The following is a 17,717-nucleotide window of genomic DNA, read 5'->3' as shown; positions in this document are numbered from 1 at the left end:
CTGCTCTTTATAATAATAGCAGTAATAATAATGGTCTAAATCAGAAAAAAATCCATAGTAATCAATCAATGACAAAAATCTACACCAGAAACCCGAACTAGTTTATATAGTTTATAGGAAAGGACGTGTCTGTATTTATATACATCTATTTCTATTTTCTTTGTTCCCATATTTATCGACACCGATCAGAGTCCCTGTCTTCACATCACCCTGAAATCAGAATTAGAGACGTGACCACATTTGTTTATTTACAGTTTAACTCTGTCTCACTCCCGGTGAGGCAGTTTTGTGTCACTGACGGCTGAAAATGTTGAAATATAAGTTTTCCAGTATAATAGAATTTGTTTGTGGAACACTGATAATAATATTTCGACGTTTCAATCCTCCAATCTTATTGAATAGGGTGTTTGGGATATAGTACCAAAATAAGTTGATATGTTTGATCCAAGATTTCAGCCAATTAATTGTTTGTAAAAGTTTCATTGAGGCGATCAAAATCAATAACTTCAAGGCATCCATCCTTAATTTCTTTAACTTTGATTAATTTGGTTAATAGATTTTATTAGTTTATTTGGAATGGCATTAGATAAGAAGAACCAGAAAGCGCCTGAAAGCGTTGCAATCGGTTGTAATGTAGTTTTCATAGAAATGCTCGAGAGAAGTAAAGACCTGTTAAAGTTACACATGGACCAGTGCTTCTTTTTTTTTTAACCACCAATAAACAACGAGCTGTCCACTGTGACATTTGGGTTTGAGAGGTTGTGGGACCATCCTCTGGGCTGTGGTGGCTGCTGTAACCGGTAACGATCAATCACATGTCGCTGTGACGTCAGAGGAGCCGAGCTGCAGAGTCCGAGTCTTTGAGTGAAAGACTCTTGGAGACAGGAGGTGACACCAACATGAAGTCCTATGTGAAACAATCCTTCATCTTCTCCGTTTTATGTCTCAGTGTCGCTGCAGACCTGCACGGTAAGCAAAACAAATACGTAGAATACGTATATATTACTATATACTTATACTACCATTATATATATATATATAGATACTATATATTATTACCACTTTTGTGAGAAACACAAGTGACCAAGAAAAAAAATTATCATTAAGAATACAACTCAGTTTTGGCCACAATGATTTTGATTTCCTAACCACAGGGTTTTGAGGCGTTAAGCTGAGGTAACGACTTCCCGTTGTGTCCAAAGGTGAAAACCTCCAACTTTTTAATATTTAACCATAACTCTGCCATGAGAATCAAAGCTATAATTCGCCGTGAAGACGTCTTTACCTGGAGCCATCGCTATTGTTGAAATAACTTCTGTATTTTAAAAACCAGCAAGCGACCTGCTGGTTCAAACCACTTCAATCTAGTTGAAGTGTTGCAACACTAAGAACTATAATAATGCACAGAGCTTCCATAGTGCTTTTTGGGGAAATCAAAGACGTTCAACACAGAATAACATCAAAAACCAACAAAAAATAAATAAATCTAGACCGACCATTCATTGTAGTTGCAAAACTGTCTTCAGTGGAGCAAAGTTGAATAGGGCTTGGCAGTTTTTCTTCATGAAGCAATAGATGAGTAATGTATTCAACTGAAAGAAATTAAATGTTGGCTATGTTACTTTTTTTTTATTTGTTTTTTTTTTTTGGGGGGGGGGGTATATTTCTGCCACACTAGAAAGAAGTATCAAGTTATAAAATATTGTTGCTATAAGATTTTTTTAGAATAATAATAATAATAATATATTTAATATATCGGCAATGACATACATAGAAATGTATCTTAAACAACTGAGGCCAAACAGTGTCAGTTTGACACATGACATCTTCACAGGATTTGATACTGAAGTCTTTCCTAATGAAGTAAGTTAGACAACCGAGTTGTCATGACATGATCACCAAGGAAACACACAAGCGGAGTAAGGCAGACTCTCAAATCAAAGTCTGTTTATTCAGGCATGAGTCCAGTCAGAAATCAAATCGGGAAAAGGTACCGAATCAGCAGGTAGGAATCAAGGTCACAAAGAGCAACACAGTCACAATTACAAAGGCCCATGAAGAAAAGAAGGCTGGAAACAACTGACACTATGGACGAGATGATCTGGCACAGAAGGCAAGGAGAGCACAGCTTATATCCAATGGGGAGGGGGAGATAAAAGGACACAGGTGAGGCACATTAGGGCAGGGCCAGATAAGCATACAAGAGGGAAGACAGGACGTAACAGGAGAACCACCAGAGCAGAATTGAGCTGTGTTGTAATGAAGTGTTCTCACTCAGTCTTAATATCCTTACAGCACCTGTAGTCCACACAAAGCTTGGGAGTCTGAGAGGTGAGTATGTAAGTGTGAAGGAGACAGAGACCAGAGTCCAGGCCTTCCTGGGTGTCCCATTTGCCAAGCCACCCCTTGGCCCGGAGCTGAGACTGGCTGCACCTCAGCCTGTAGAGGGATGGGAAGGAGTAAGAGATGCCACCAAGCAGCCGCCCATGTAGGACAGACGTCAAGAATCGTAGTTACGCAAAACACATGTGGAAATGTCGTCTAATATTTTGAAAAAAATTTCCTTTTCAGGTGTGTTCAAAATAAAACCGTAAATGAAGAGCTACTGGAAAATTTGCTGAGCATTGTTGTAGATCTTCCAGACGTTTCAGAAGACTGTCTTTACCTCAACATCTACACCCCTGCAAACAGAGCTCGTGATGCCAAGCTCCCAGTAAGAAGACTGTTGCTGCTTAGTTAATAGAAATGTTTTCCTGGAGACGTTGGCTGGATTGTGCTGTTTTTTTTTTTTTGTTTGTTTTTTTTTTTTATTTTTTTATGAATAATGATGCCTACATTTGCCCCCCCCCCAAAAAAAATATATATATATATTATTTTGTTTACCTTCAGTTGCAGTTTTACATTTAGCTGGATTGAAATACGTTTGTGTTGAGGGGCTACACTAAAATTGTAATTATCCTCTCATGGAATTACCAGGTCATGGTCTGGATCCATGGTGGAGGGTTCACTTTGGGATCTGCCTCCACGTATGATGGTTCTGTCCTGGCTGCTTACCAGGATGTGGTGGTGGTTCTGATTCAGTACAGATTGGGATTTCTGGGCTTTCTGAGGTAAATATGCCTACTGAGCACAAAACATACAATCATCAATTTTGACCTGATCCGTACTACGTATGAGCAAAATTTCAAAAATGGTTCAGGGTCATACTATAATATTATCAATCCAGCACATCAGATGAGCACCTTCCTGGGAACTTTGGATTGTTGGACCAAGTAGAAGCTCTGAGGTGGATCCAGCAGCACATTCACAGCTTTGGTGGAAACCCAGATTTAGTTACGATATTTGGGGAGTCTGCTGGTGGAGTGAGTGTATCCCTCCTGGTAAGGATCAATCTAGAGGTAGCTTTTAATGCAGTTCAGGGTTTGTTTGGTTTGGTTTTATGTTTAGATATTTTCTACTGTCCACACATCATGGTTTGTTTGTTTTTTTTAATCAATAGCTCCTCTCACCATTGTCTGATGGCTTGATTCACCATGCGATTGCTGAAAGTGGCACTTCTGCAATGGATTCACTGGTAGTAAATGATTCTCTACCAATGACACAGGTCAGTTATCAATGTGCTTTTGTGTGTGTGTGCGTGTAAACGCTCTTCAGTGTAAACACTGAGAATACCATTGTGTGTTTAATTGTTGTGATTATCCCTTAATTTTCTATCTTCAGGTGATAGCAAATGTATCTGGCTGTAACCTGGAAAGCACAGAGAAGATTGCCCATTGCATGAAACATCTTGATATGGATACTGTTTTAAAGATTGTGGCTGTGAGTATTATGTTTGTGTATGTGTGTGTGTGTGTGTATATATATATATATATATATATATATATATATATATATATATATATATATATATATATATATATATATACACACAGCTGATTTAAACTGACTTGAAAGATGTTGTTTAACATGACCATGCAATGTTTCTTGTGTTTAATGTCTGTGAAATGTTGGTTTTTGTGTTTTCATGTCTTTTCTTTTTACAACTTTTTTTTCTCTCTGAAGGATCCAAACTTGAGAACTGTTGTAAATACTGATGGACACTTCCTCAGGAAACCTGTGGCTGAACTGTTCCATGCACATGAGGTTAACACTATACCATTCATGACCGGTGTTAACAATGATGAAGGAGGCTGGTTACTTAACAATGTAAGTGTAAAATGCTTAAGTGTTCCTCAAACTTGTGTGGCTGAAGAACTTTCTAATTTCCAGATCCACCCATGAAACATAAATTATTTGTTGTGTTGTGCTTCTGTGTGTGTCTGAAATGTTAATAAGATTTTCCTCTTGTCTCAGTACTTTGCTCCACCAAACTGGACTGAAGGGATGGATAAGGAGCAGGTTTTGAACATGCTGTCCATGTTCTATAATGATGTAAGACATTATAATAATGATGTAAGACGGACACAGAGGGCTTATAGAAAAGACAATGCATAAAACAAATGTTGAGAATTTATGAAAACATAGTTTTAATGTCAAAAAATAAATCTAATGATGCTTTAAGCTGCCATCTGGTATAAAAGTGATGGCTAGTGATTTAGTAATTCACTATAGTGCACTGACATTGCAACTTTGCACTTCCTTCTCATGCTCAAGCTTCTCTCACAAATGTGTAACTTATTTTCTCAAGCCCATCGCCAGAAAACTAATTGAAGATGAATATCTTGGCTCCAGTGACGACCGTGTGGAAGTCAGAAATGGGTGGACTGAATTTCTGGGAGATGTGTTATTTACCATTCCAGCCATTAAGGCAGCTAATGCCCACAGAGGTATTTCATAATACAGAATTATGCAAAGATATTTTAATGAGTCTTTATTTAATATTATTGTCCCACATTTTCATTAATACATCACACATTGGTCTGTTACCAGATGCAGGGGCCCCTGTGTATCTATATGAGTATCAGCATCCTCCCTCATTTTTGCTGGCAAAACGGCCAAGCTTTGTTCAGAGTGACCACGGAGATGAAATCTTTACAGTATTTGGTTTATGTTTTACAAATGACCAAATCATATTAAAAGGTAAGTGAAAGATAAAAGAACTATCAATACCAGATATGTCAGTAGTTTTTGGGCTTCCTGTGAGTGTGCTAATCCAGGATTTATTTATTATTTTCCTACCTGATTATCATCATTGTAGAAGAATGCACTGAAGAGGAGAAGCTCTTAAGCAAAACTGTGATGAGCTACTGGGGCAACTTTGCCCGCACAGGGTAGGAATTACCCCTCAGTGTATAGAAAGCAATCAAACTAGTGAGGCAAGACACTCTTCTTAAAAACTATTTGTTTATGTGTGTTTGTTTACCTGTGCATGTGAGTAGGTCTCCTAACGGGGATGGCCTTGTCCACTGGCCAAAATATGGAGCTGAAGAAAGCTACCTGAAAATTGGTTTGAAGGAGAGCGTACCCAGTCAGTACCTGAAGAAGCAACGGTTTGTCTTTTTTACTCAGACCCTCCCAGAAAAGCTCCAACAACACAAGGAGAAAATGGAGCACAGCGAGCTGTAGTAAAGTCAGCTCATCAATCTTTTTATTAATTTCATCACGAGCTTTAAAACAAATCTTTTGGGGAGCAATCCTAAGTCCCCAGGCTTCCAAATTAATTATGTTGTGGGAGGACGTGGGAATGCTCACTAGCTATTTCCACATGCCTGGTATCACCAGAATGATCTCTAATATGCAACAAATATTTTTTTCATTTGTATACGAACAAGCAGTGCTCATGGGTGCAGAAAGGTTGAGCATGGGTTAGTAAAGGTAACAGTTTGGAGTGTTTTATCACAGGGTCTGTGTAATGTTCAGCTGCTGAGTAGAATACTACAAGCTACATTGTGTAATAAAATCCAATTGTAGCAATATAAGTTATAGTAGGTGATGGTTTAGCGCATTTCATATGCTATGTACAAACTACAGAAAAAAAATAAACGTAAGACAAAGAAGGGTTCTGTTTTTAGTTTTTATTACTGAGAAGAGCGCTTAAGCTGAAAAGCTCCCTGAAGTCTAATTTGAGAAGTTCAATAGGTTAAACAAAAGTTTTTTTGTTTTTTTTTCCTTTCTTCACAAAATCAGGTGTATGGCATTGAAAATAATACAAAGCAACACTTTTCAAAGGTTAATCATTTAAATGGCTGTGTACAGAGGGCTTACAGAAAGCAATGTATGAAACAAATGAGCTTGAAATTTGAAGAAATTGATACAATGATGCTTTAGAAGTCTTTTGTATTTATTTTTTCTATTGTTGTTTTTTACATTTTAGTAAAGCTGCAGTCTGATATAAAAGTGCTGGCCAGTGGGTTATGAATGATTCATTATATCGCCCAGACAAGTGCACTTGGAGTAGGAAAGCTACTGGGCATCACCATCAAGCCAAAATGAGACACAGACACTTGGTACTTTGAGATGCACTTTGAACTGTTAAGTTTATGTTGTGTTCATCAAGTCTAGTCATAGGTTTAAAATAACAGAAACAGTGGAGGGAAGAGCTTTGCAGTCATGAAGCCAGGCAATTATTGTGTCCGTCATTTAAACAAATGATAAATGCAATACATTTAAAAGATAAGAAGTTTCTCTTGCAGACCATAATTATATAAGCGCATAAACTGTATAATTTAGACACTTTATCTTGATAAAAATCAAGATTATTTATAGGTTATGATTCTATTGCAACGCATTTTTCCAATGTGTATAATAGTTTGTGTAGGTGTGGTGAGGTCAAAACTATCTTTGCTGTAATAATGAGCCAAAGTATATCACTCAAAAAGCTATCTCTATAGTTCAAAGGACAAAAACATATCAGTCCCCGTAAAACTGACTTTTAGAGCTCCTGGGTTTGAGATAAGTTATCAAGTCCTTTCTTGTCAGTGGTTTTCAAAAAACAAACAAACAAAAAAAAAACCAAACAGATATGGCGTGGTATATTAAAATGTAAAATCAATTTGTTTTCAGGCAGAAGATATTTTGTCCAATAATATATATTGCGCAAGGAGGTTCAACCAGTGGGAGATGTTAAGAGACTGTTTATTTGTCCAGTTAACTGGGAATGTTTTCTTGGTCCATGGCTAGAGCTACGAGAACAGATTGGGATAGATGGTTTGGTAAGCTGGTTGTCGTCAGATCACCAATAGGGCAAAAGGTAGCAGTTAGTGGGATTCTGCAGTTCAAGGTGGAGGAGAGTTTCGTTGTTTCTGTTGACAAGAAGTGCTGCACTGGTGAACAGAGCCAGAGAGCCTGGAAATGGGAGTCTGATGTGTTCTGAGTGCATATATTGGAATGAGAAACCTATTGTATCCACTTTCATTGAATTATGTGTGATCTGTGAAGTACCTTGAACTCTGATTAAAATTTTTTGTCATTTTAAATATATCTTGGCAGGCCTGGGCCCAGGAGTCAAAGTCAGCAGCCAGACACAGATCCATTTCCCATTCAGATATTGATAGATGTATAGAATGAGCGCTTGAGAGTTACTTGTATATCTTAGAAAGGTTTTTCTTTTTTTTTTTTGGAGAGAGCTTCGTAATGTCAATGACAAATTCTGGAGGCTGTATGGGGTAGTAAGTTGTCCTTGAAGAGGTGATGGAGTTGGGTGATTTCTTTCTGCTCCCAAGTGCTAAGATGAAGGGGGACTTTATCATTTATAAAAACTGGTGGTGCCAGATTGGGAATCTGTGGTGAGAGTTTTCCACCAACCAGAGAGAGTGGAGGCAATCATTGGGTTTTTGAAACAGATGCTCATGATGCTTCAGGGTCATGGTAATGAAGGTGAGGTCAGAGATGCTGATGTTGTAGCAGTCTATCTGTTCAAATTCAAGCCAAGAGTTTTAATCTGCATTTGGATTTATTCATTTAGTGATATATTACAGGTGTCGTAGTAGTCTATATACTGAGTAGTTGTAGTAGTCAGAGAGGGCGGAGAAATTAGAAGTTAAATGCTTCCCGTAGTGATCTTTGAGGTTGTTGCAAGTTGAGTAAGATATCGTCAGTATATAAGTTGATTTTGTGTTCGGAGACAGCCAAGTGGATACTTTTGATTTTGGTATGCTGATGTATTGCTGATGCCAGCGGTTCGAATATGGCAAACAGTAGGGGACCCTTGTCTGGTTCTCCTCTGCAGAGTGAAGCTTTGTGATGTGATCCCATCGGTGACTGTAGCCTTGGATAACAGTGTGGATACCCAGTGGATAAATGACTCTCCAAAGCCAAAGTTTTGAAGAGTAGCAAAGAGGAAGGACCAGTAAACCTTGTCAAAGATGGATGGGTGTCTTTGGCTGGTTGCCTCTGGCTCGTCCAGTGGGTGGGAGGTGGGGCTTGGTGTCTGTGGACGTGGTAGTAGTTGGCTAGATGGTGGTGGGGGGGGGCACACTTAGGAGCTCTCCTGTCCTGCTCTTAAGCATGCTAGTTTGAGTGGTTCAGTGGTGCTGGCCTTCACCCCTCCTGGATCTCTGGGGGCTGCAGCATGCTATGTGGCTGTGGTGGCTCTCTAGGTTTGGCAATTCTTGTGATCCCACACACAAGTTGGCAAGTCCAGGGAGGCTGGACCCCTGACCCAACTCTGGGCCCTGGTGATGGCCTCACTCACATTTAGGGAATTTGCCAGCTCATGTTGGGTCACATCATGAAGAATTGATGAATCCTGCCAGAAACGGTTCTATCACTATGTGCCCACCTTTGACTCAGCCCCTCTGTTAGGACACCTTCACCTATCTGGACTCCCATCTCTCTAGGGATCTACAGAGAAACCCACTGGACTCTCATAATCTTGAGTGAGGAGGCAGGAAAAGCACAAGATCCTTCACGGGATGAGTTCCTACAAGCACCACCAGCTTCCCTTTTTTACTGCCCATCCTTCGGCATCTTGTCTGTCCTTCGCCCCCCCACCCACCCATATTCACTGAGGTGTAGCACTGCCCTCCCTGCCACACAAGGGTATTCAACTCAATAAAGATCAACAAGGTAGCTTCCAGGGAGGGCTGGTAATGCTCACAGACACAGACACACACACACAGAAAAAATAAATTATCTAGCTGCAAGTCTAAAAGGACATCAATCTCACAAAACGTTGACGCACCTTGTGGTGTTAAACTATGAGGACAAATGCAGACAAAAAAATAAAAATAAAAAAAAATCACAGTTGTAAAACTCACTCAGTATTTCAATCAATTTAACTTAACATTTTCATTATACACAGAAATACTATTGTCCTGGTTTTAACTTAATTGTGGCAAAGAGAAAAACACCTGAGATGCTGTATTTGTCCTAAATATGATGGCTCAAAATCAAAGTAATAAAAACAATAAAATAAAAATCAAGGCATGCTGCTTCATGAGTGTAAAACATCAGAATCAGATGATGTTATGTGAGTAGTATGATTAAACCCAAATAAAATGCAGCATGCAGTTCAATATGTTGGGCACTGACATTATTATAATACTATATAGCAGAGTACATTGGACACTTTTATCGTCTTCAAGCACTACTGAGTACAGACTTAGTTTTCAAATCAGAGGCACATATAGTTTGATCCATAATAAGCTGTATAAGATATCATTCCTTTTCTCCTGCAAGTAATAAATAAATTTGAAACTTGCGACCTGTTTACATGCTGCACTGGATGATTATGGTTCTACGGAGTTGTGATGATAACTTTGCCTGAAGAGATCTTTCAAAGTGCTTGTTTGGGAACAGCAGTGTGGGACTTCCAGGGCAGGGTGAGACGGCTAGGTTAATTTGACAGTAAAACCCAATGACCAAACACTTACAGATAACACATGGTCAGTTAGTTTCATGAGCTAACATGATAGAATTGTTGCCAGCAGAGGACAGAGGTGATTTGTGTGTAATGGTAGTTGTTATGCATTGTATTGGAGTAGTTGACTTAAAGCTTGGTGCATCAGGATGTCCAGGACTGCATGTTGCGCAGCATGGCCTCAAATCGCTCCATGTTTGGTGCGTGAGCGTGGGCTAGATGGTCCGTCAGGCGACTGTACAAACTGAAAGACTTCAACTCCAGCCAGATGAAACCAAAACGGTCCTCATCAAATAGCACAAAGAGCCCTGGGGTGCGCTCTGGACTTGTAAAGCCATGCCCAGCAATCAGGCCTGTTCCATAGAAGCTGTAATTGAGGAATTTAAATTTGTCACTTAATCAGTATTTTTGATGGATGGAAAAAGAACACATTTTTAATTAATAGTTAACAGTCTTAACAGAATAATTCCTTCAGTGAGCATGGCATAAGAATGCCAGATTTCCACAATTGTGCTCCTTGTGCATTTTTATTTTTTTTTTTTGATGAGTCAGCACCAGACTAACACCTGACTTGTCTTTTTTCTGCACATTTCTTGATCAGAACAGGCCATCTGAACTGCACAATTTCATTAATCGTGGAAGCCTAGTATCACCATAATCTTTTTTATATGGTCAATTATTCAACCATGGCAGGTATTGGTGCACCTTGCTGAGTTCTTACCATTTCCTGCAGGTACGAGGGTACACCTCGTTGCGAGCCATAACCCCCAATGGAAGAACAAATGGCTGGGCTTCAGGAGGACTAGTGCTGCTGCTGGGGCCAGGCTCAAAGCTGTCTGAACAGGCACCTTGGTCATTTTCCATCCCCTCTGCTCCAGTGGCACCACCACAGGCACCCTCTGCTGCTGCATTGACTGTGGTGGGGCGGCCGTTGGCCTGTTGCTCTACCTCCCTCTGCACTTCCTTGTGTACCCCCAGTACAAGCCGAGACAGTTCCTCTATTTTGCGCTGTTGCTCCAAGTCTGGTAGGACCACGGGCCGGCTCAGGTCAACATCCAAAGTGAGCTGCCCAGCAGGAACGTTGGGATCTCCCTGCAGGAGTAAAATTATACTTTACTAATACATTTGATGGGTTAATATTTCATCCACAAAAACTCGAATGATGACTACATCAAAATATTTGGCTGAGTAGTGGCTGAAAGTTCCTTTTTAGAGAAGCACAACTTCTAGCAATGATTACTCACTAACTTACCGTGAGCTTGGTGGCTCTTGCAGAGGTCCCGTGGAAGCTGAGCATGACAATCTCCAAGCCGTGACTGCCATAGGTACCTTTAAAGAGGCCTGGCTGCAGCAGGTCAGAGGGCTTTGCAGGAGGGAGATAAATCCTCCGATATGTCAAGCAGTTACTGTCAAAAGAAAGCATATGAAAACCAGAGCTTTACCCAAACCTCTTCCAAGTTTGTCACAACTGTATGTACAGGTCATACATCCATCTAGACAAAAATCTGATTTTTTTTTTTTGATAAGAAGATCCATACTCATATTGACTTGTATAAATGAACTTCATCAGAATGAGTTCCTGCATGTGCTCATGGAAGATTTCTTCTAGTGTCCGACCCCATTCTTCCTCCAACCATGTCCTGAACTCCTACACTCAAACACACACACAAAGATGCCAAAAAGGTCAGCAGAAGGTCAGTAAGCAGATCTCACAGGTAGTAAGAGTTCCCTCATTTCACCCACCTCCTGTCTGCCTCCTGGCATGCGGTGATGATCAGTCTGATTACATTTAGTTGAAAATTCATCCTTCTTGACAGTCTAAAAATAACAGAATATGACACATATTAGAGGAAGACCTACTTTTATGAGCTACTAACCTCAAATTGAAAAAGAGTAAGTTATCTGTTTCAGAAAAGTATACATATTCTTTTTTCAGGCCTTTTCTCGTTAGGACAACTTGAGGAGTGAGAGGAAATGGGGCGAGAGAATGACTTTTGGCACCAGCCTGAACTGAACCAGTGCCGCCAACGAGAACCTTATAGCTTCCTGTTTATGGGGCGTCCGCCCTACTCACGACAGCACTGGTGCCCCAAGATCATACACTGAAAGAGCTCATCGCTTTAAAACTAATATTGTGAAACGTCTTACCTGTATGTCGCCTTTGTGTGGACCCTTGTGTCCATACATACATTCCACAGTGGCCTTTTTGTTCTCCCACATGTGGATACGGAAGAGCGGCCGTCTTCTCATTGGATCCTCCACACGGGGGTCATGAGGTGGCAAGTACATCCAGCCGATGATAAATAACCCATCCACCTGAATGAGAGACATTATTAGGTATTAGCTGTTGCTATTATTACCCAGTGAAATTATCCAAAATAAGGTTATGTTTGCAAAGCAGTAGTTACTATCTATTGCTGCACCATAAATTAACAGTTGACTTATTTTTTGTAAAACAAATAATATATACAAATACTTTTTACTCAACTCTATGGAAATGTTTATCATAACAGTACTTACCACAACATTGAGCAATCCACCATAAGGCCCTATATCAGGCTGCCATAAGCCCAAAATATGTCTATATGGATGAAGCACTGCAACAAAAAAGCACAGCATCGCAACATAACAGTTCAGTTTCTGCAGTGAAACAGCCACTACAGGCTACACTGTGCACTGTGTGTTAGAAAAACAAGTGGTGATGTTACAATCCACAGACAAGCTTTTGTTTCATGTCTGCCAGGAAAGAGGCAATGAGATGTAAACCCAGGAAGAAGAAAGTGTAAACTGACCATGTTACTTTCAACACTACACACGGCAGCAAACACTGCAATGGAGTTATTACCACATTTACCTTTCCCACAAGGTGCATAACACAGTTTCAAGTGTTGGTCTAGGAATGAAGCTTGTGAAAAGCCCCCCACTCCATAACACACAGGTACACACACACACACACAATGCCTCATGCTGCAGCCATCCGCTTTAATAGCCATGTACATACAGTGTTTGTACACGTCTCTATAGTCCATGAGCTCGTAGTCCGGGAGGAGCTTCACAAAGCGCCCAGACCTCACCCGCGGGTTGACATCTAAACAGGCACAACATTTGCATGTGTAGAGCAACCAAGGCCCAGGGAGGGCTCAGACCAAAGCAGCACTTGAATTAATTCAGATATGTTGGAAAATAATGTAATAGGCGCCATCACATTGCCCAGTATGTTCTGTAGAAGTTGCTATTCCAAAATTCATTATAAGCTCATTTATAAGCTTGCTTATAAACAAATGAGAAACAAATGGGGGACAGGACATCATATAAAGCAGCTGTGCCATTAAAAATTAAACATTCTTATCAAAAAAAGGAACAGCCAGAAATGCTCAACATGAGGGAAATCAATGTGGACAGCTACCCCACAAATCCAAATAAAATGTTAGTGTGCTGAATGGCATGGACCAAAATTCGTTATGCGGTCAGTTAATGGTTCATACGAGAGTCGTTTGTTATCAGCTGTCAAACTCACGTTTAACGTAGAGCTCCTGGCTCGATACTCCTCCTGCATCCATCTTCCTCAAATCCTCCTTCATGCCAAACTCTGCAGAGCAAAAACACACGAGGGACATGATTATTAAAAAAAGAATGTGGTTCAGTATTAGTGATAATTGAAATAGTTACACAATAAACCAGGTTTTTAAACACTGCAGTCGATAGTCTGCATATTCGTTTAAGTTTTTGACATTTATTTTAATTGGTAAATAGCAGAGAGGCTGACAGGAGACAGAGGGGAATGACCTGCAGCATAGGTCCCAAACTGGAACCAAACATGAGATGCTGCAATAACATGGCATGCACACTAACGACTGAAACCACCCACATTCCCCAGTCATCTGCATACTTCTCTGATTCATAATGGGGAACCATTATATTCTACACACTATTTAATACGTATGATTCACAAGATTTATTGAACAGGCTCCTTGAGGCCGAAGGGAACTAAGCATCTCCTCAGAGACATTTATAAATAACTAACTGATCAGGCTCTTGGACTTTGCTTATTATTTTGTCAATAATATAATTTGATGTTTTATATACTGCAATATTTTCAGTATTAAAATCCAATATATTGTAATTTAATACCATTAGAAGTCAGAGTAGATGTTCTTGAATTGCTAATAATTATAAATTTCTCCATGGATGTGTCTGTAATTGATTGTGTACTTCAGACGCTTTACCAGGATTTAAAGCAACAACAATAGCAAATTATTTTTTTATTATTTCATTATCACAAGTCTTTTCCTGTCTCACTGTATCTTTTCAGTACATAATATTCCCCAGGTCACAGCCAATTTAAACTGTGGGTGGAATATTTTTATTTATTGTTTTTGTATTTTTACTTGGATTAAAAAAAAGTAGCATTGGGCAACAGAACAATATATTTACTGTGAGACAATGGGCGCTTGAGCGCTTTTTTTATGTAGTAAGTCATTGCTGGCAATGTTAAACATGAATAAACGTATCTGTTGTTGATATTTTATGGTTAATTTTAACAGACATAACATCTCATTTGGTGTGTCTTAAAAAAATAGCTAGTTACCCATTTCATGATAAACTATCATTACTATTTCAGCCGCATTGCTTGACATGGCCTTTAAAAACAATAAGCTGAGAAGAGAATCAGCCTTTCATTTTTGTACATTGTGTGAACAGAGCGTCTGTCATGAGACACTGATTCGGCTTAGTTTCATTATGGACAACATGAAACAGGAAGATGGTGGATATTGGGGTAATGCTCATATCTTCCTTGAGCCTGTGGCCGGCCCTGCACCAGCAGCCTTATCAGCTGTAACACGGCCTGCACACAGTCAGAGGCCTTTGCTCCTGTTTCTCTATGTCCGCCACGGTTCGTGTATTGATCGACGGGAATGCTTTTGTCGTCAACATTTATGGTTTCCGGGGAACCAGAGCTGCAGTGCACAAACGGGCTGTGGACGAGGGAGCCCCCGTAACATCTGATCTGAATGCCGTGTGTATTATCTGTGCGTGCAGGAGGGCTCGGTTACCTTCGACGCACCGCCTTCTCCAGATGGTTTCGGTGCTGAGGATCTGTCTGAATTTCTTGCAAACCAGGGCCACATTTGGCAGCGCGGTTCCGGGCAGCAGGGAGATGATTTCCACCAACAGCTCCGGTGGTAGCTCCACCAATGACTGCGGGTGCGGTGGTCCCGTGTTGGCGCGGCTCACACCGCCTCCTCTGTTGACATGAAGCCCGCTGCCGTCACTCAGCCCCGCAGTGGCGCCGCCGCCGCCGCTCTCCGGGCCTCCGCCGCCGCAGATGTCGCCTCGTCTCTGGGCCACGATCCGCTCCCCTTCTTCTTCGTCCATGTCCGAATCGCTGCCCTGATCTTGCTGATTATGCCGCTGCCGCCTCCGGCACCTTCGCGACTGACCCACTCCGCAGAGCCTGGCACAAACAGCCATCCGTAGTCACCAAACGGGCAACATTACATCACTACAACACATCGGTGAGCTGCAGTCTGGCTCTTCTCCGGCCGCTGCGAGCGTGAACGAACACACACACACACACACACACAAAAAAAAAAAAAACATCTTCCGACGTCACATCGCCTCACGTACGGAGCGTAAGGACAGTCCTGCTCCACTGCGGCTGATCAGTGATCAGGGGCGTCTTTAAGATTTCCACAGATCAGGGTGTGAGTCCAGACCATCAGAGTGTGAGTCCAGACCATCATGGTGTGAGTCCAGACCATCAGGGTGTGAGTCCAGACCATCAGAGTGTGAGTCCAGACCATCATGGTGTGAGTCCAGACTATCAGAGTGTGAGTCCAGACCATCATGGTGTAAGTCCAGACCATCAGAGTGTGAGTCCAGACCATCAGAGTGTGAGTCCAGACCATCATGGTGTGAGTCCAGACTATCAGAGTGTGAGTCCAGACCATCAGAGTGTGAGTCCAGACCATCAGGGTGTGAGTCCAGACCATCAGAGTGTGAGTCCAAACTATCAGAGTGTGAGTCCAGACCATCAGGGTGTGAGTCCAGACCATCAGAGTGTGAGTCCAGACTATCAGAGTGTGAGTCCAGACCCTCAAGGTGTGAGTCCAGACCATCAGACTGAGTCCAGACCATCAGAGTGTGAGTCCAGACCATCAGAGTGTGAGTCCAGACCATCATGGTGTGAGTCCAGACCATCATGGTGTGAGTCCAGACCATCATGGTGTGAGTCCAGACCATCAGGGTGTGAGTCCAGACCATCATGGTGTGAGTCCAGACCATCAGGGTGTGAGTCCAGACTATCAGAGTGTGAGTCCAGACCATCAGGGTGTGAGTCCAGACCATCAGGGTGTGAGTCCAGACTATCAGAGTGTGAGTCCAGACCATCAGGGTGTGAGTCCAGACCATCAGGGTGTGAGTCCAGACTATCAGAGTGTGAGTCCAGACCATCAGGGTGTGAGTCCAGACCATCAGAGTGTGAGTCCAGACCATCAGAGTGTGAGTCCAGACCATCAGAGTGTGAGTTTAGGCCATCAGGATCCTGGTTCAATATGCTTGTGCACACTGAAAAGTGTCTTTTGCCCCTCTAAAACATATTTTGTCTTCACCTCTTTTCTTTTCTCTTCTTACTTTAGGCTGAGCTCAGAAACCAGAATCATGGAGTGAAAGTTTTGTTCATTTTTAGGCTATGCTGACATCATAGCTCATTTATCTCAGAAGATAACCTGGAACTATTGTTTTCCAGCTGGCTTTTGTCAGAAGCAGGGCTGGATTCAGGGTTTCTTTAGGGCTGTTGAAGAAAAATGCATCGTTCTCTATATCTTTGAGTGGAGATGACAATTGGAATCAGTGTTTTGATAACCAACAATAGAACTCATCAGTGGTAGAAAAGCTTTGCTGCTCTGTCGCAGCATGTTGGGATAGGTTCACTTTGCTGTTATTTCTGTTTAGATGATCATAAAAGCTGTTAAGTTTCTAAGAAAGACTGCAGCATACTGACCTTTCTTCACTTCTTTCTGTTCAGCGTTATTTTAATAATTCATGGCAGAGAAAGTAGAAGTGCCAATGTAATACAACAAAACTGTGATTTACATCATATATAAATATTGGATCATTATCATTATTACTGATGATAAAATAAGATTTTTAGTCCCTTCGGATGGGGTAATTCACACATTACAGTAACAAGAAATGTAATGAAGCACATAAGAAAAATAGAGACAATAAAAAGAAGTGAAATTCAACCTGAGACAGGTTTGAACTGTTATAACGTGGCAGAAAGTTCAGGAAAATCAAATCCCTGACTGAGAACCAGTTCTTACCCCAGAGCTGTGGCCTCCAAGCCCACATGTGGAACTTAAGCTGATGCATGATAAAATATACATTATTATTTATTGTTTTAAGATGGCACTCCTTCGTGCACTGATAGTGTTACTGCTGTCAGGCCATCCAATATCTAATGAACTGAAAACGTTATTTGAAGTAGAGACTGAATAAAGTTTCATTACAGTCATTCTAATCAATGAGGGGGAAAAAAAAAAAAAATTCGAGCCAGCCAGGAGTCGAACCTAGAATCTTCTGATCCGTAGTCAGACGCGTTATCCATTGCGCCACTGGCCCGTTAGTAATGATAGAACACATATGTGGATTAAATCTAAAAATCATCCTATATGTATGTATATATTTTTCACTCAACTATATTTAATGTTGGCTGGCCGATGCACAATAATAAGTACATATACTGCCCATGAGTTAACAAACGATGCTCAGCTGCGCTGTGAGTAGATCCTAAAACTACAAATTAAAAAAAGAATATTGATAAACTGTTATGGCAATAACCTATACGACCTTATCAAAGTCCCAAAAAATCAAGGTCCCAAAATACAAAAATAAAACAAGTCAAAATCTTCAATTT

General features: G+C 40.9%; 2 protein-coding genes and 1 non-coding gene across 4 annotated transcripts; 1 reads left to right on the top strand and 2 right to left on the bottom strand.

The window, feature by feature from the left end:
- Positions 1-851: 851 nt before the first annotated feature.
- On the top strand, positions 852-6,230 carry LOC115056794 (liver carboxylesterase 2-like). Its single transcript, XM_029523518.1, has 13 exons — positions 852-969; positions 2,296-2,488; positions 2,572-2,713; positions 2,977-3,110; positions 3,227-3,380; positions 3,500-3,604; positions 3,721-3,819; positions 4,063-4,206; positions 4,354-4,431; positions 4,688-4,826; positions 4,930-5,079; positions 5,198-5,270; positions 5,379-6,230. The coding sequence occupies exons 1-13, from the start codon at positions 900-902 to the stop codon at positions 5,563-5,565; spliced, it is 1,668 nt and encodes a 555-aa protein (XP_029379378.1). The 5' UTR covers positions 852-899; the 3' UTR covers positions 5,566-6,230.
- Positions 6,231-8,953: 2,723 nt separating this feature from the next.
- On the bottom strand, positions 8,954-15,354 carry fbxo31 (F-box protein 31). Of its 2 annotated transcripts, XM_029523515.1 has the most exons (10): positions 14,854-15,354; positions 13,317-13,388; positions 12,801-12,887; positions 12,320-12,396; positions 11,948-12,115; positions 11,543-11,617; positions 11,338-11,447; positions 11,052-11,205; positions 10,521-10,891; positions 8,954-10,166 (listed from the first exon to the last, which is right to left on the bottom strand). In XM_029523515.1, exons 1-10 carry the CDS (start codon positions 15,269-15,271, stop codon positions 9,944-9,946), a joined length of 1,755 nt encoding a protein of 584 aa, XP_029379375.1. In that variant the 5' UTR covers positions 15,272-15,354; the 3' UTR covers positions 8,954-9,943. The 2 variants fall into 2 exon arrangements, with proteins under 2 accessions (XP_029379375.1, XP_029379376.1); XM_029523516.1 differs by lacking the exon at positions 12,801-12,887.
- Positions 15,355-17,349: 1,995 nt separating this feature from the next.
- Positions 17,350-17,422, bottom strand: trnar-acg (transfer RNA arginine (anticodon ACG)). Its single transcript has one exon. It is a non-coding gene; the product is annotated as a tRNA-Arg (tRNA).
- Positions 17,423-17,717: the final 295 nt, after the last annotated feature.

This window comes from Echeneis naucrates, chromosome 16 (genome assembly GCF_900963305.1).
Source record: "Echeneis naucrates chromosome 16, fEcheNa1.1, whole genome shotgun sequence".
NCBI lineage: Eukaryota > Metazoa > Chordata > Actinopteri > Carangiformes > Echeneidae > Echeneis > Echeneis naucrates.
The sequence above is the reverse complement of the archived record's forward strand: the minus strand, read 5'-3'. Positions and strand labels throughout refer to the sequence as shown.

Bases quoted from the DNA above. Each gene is read 5' to 3' on its own strand.
- LOC115056794 (XM_029523518.1), top strand. From the start codon at position 900: ATGAAGTCCTATGTGAAACAATCCTTCATCTTCTCCGTTTTATGTCTC. The intron at 970-2,295 runs GTAAGCAAAACA...ATATCCTTACAG, and splicing joins TGTCGCTGCAGACCTGCACG to CACCTGTAGTCCACACAAAG. The intron at 4,432-4,687 runs GTAAGACATTAT...TATTTTCTCAAG, and splicing joins TGTCCATGTTCTATAATGAT to CCCATCGCCAGAAAACTAAT.
- fbxo31 (XM_029523515.1), bottom strand. From the start codon at position 15,271: ATGGCTGTTTGTGCCAGGCTCTGCGGAGTGGGTCAGTCGCGAAGGTGC. The intron at 12,888-13,316 runs GTGAGTTTGACA...GTGCCTGTTTAG, and splicing joins CCAGGAGCTCTACGTTAAAC to ATGTCAACCCGCGGGTGAGG. The intron at 11,618-11,947 runs GTAAGACGTTTC...TGTTATTTTTAG, and splicing joins CACACAAAGGCGACATACAG to ACTGTCAAGAAGGATGAATT.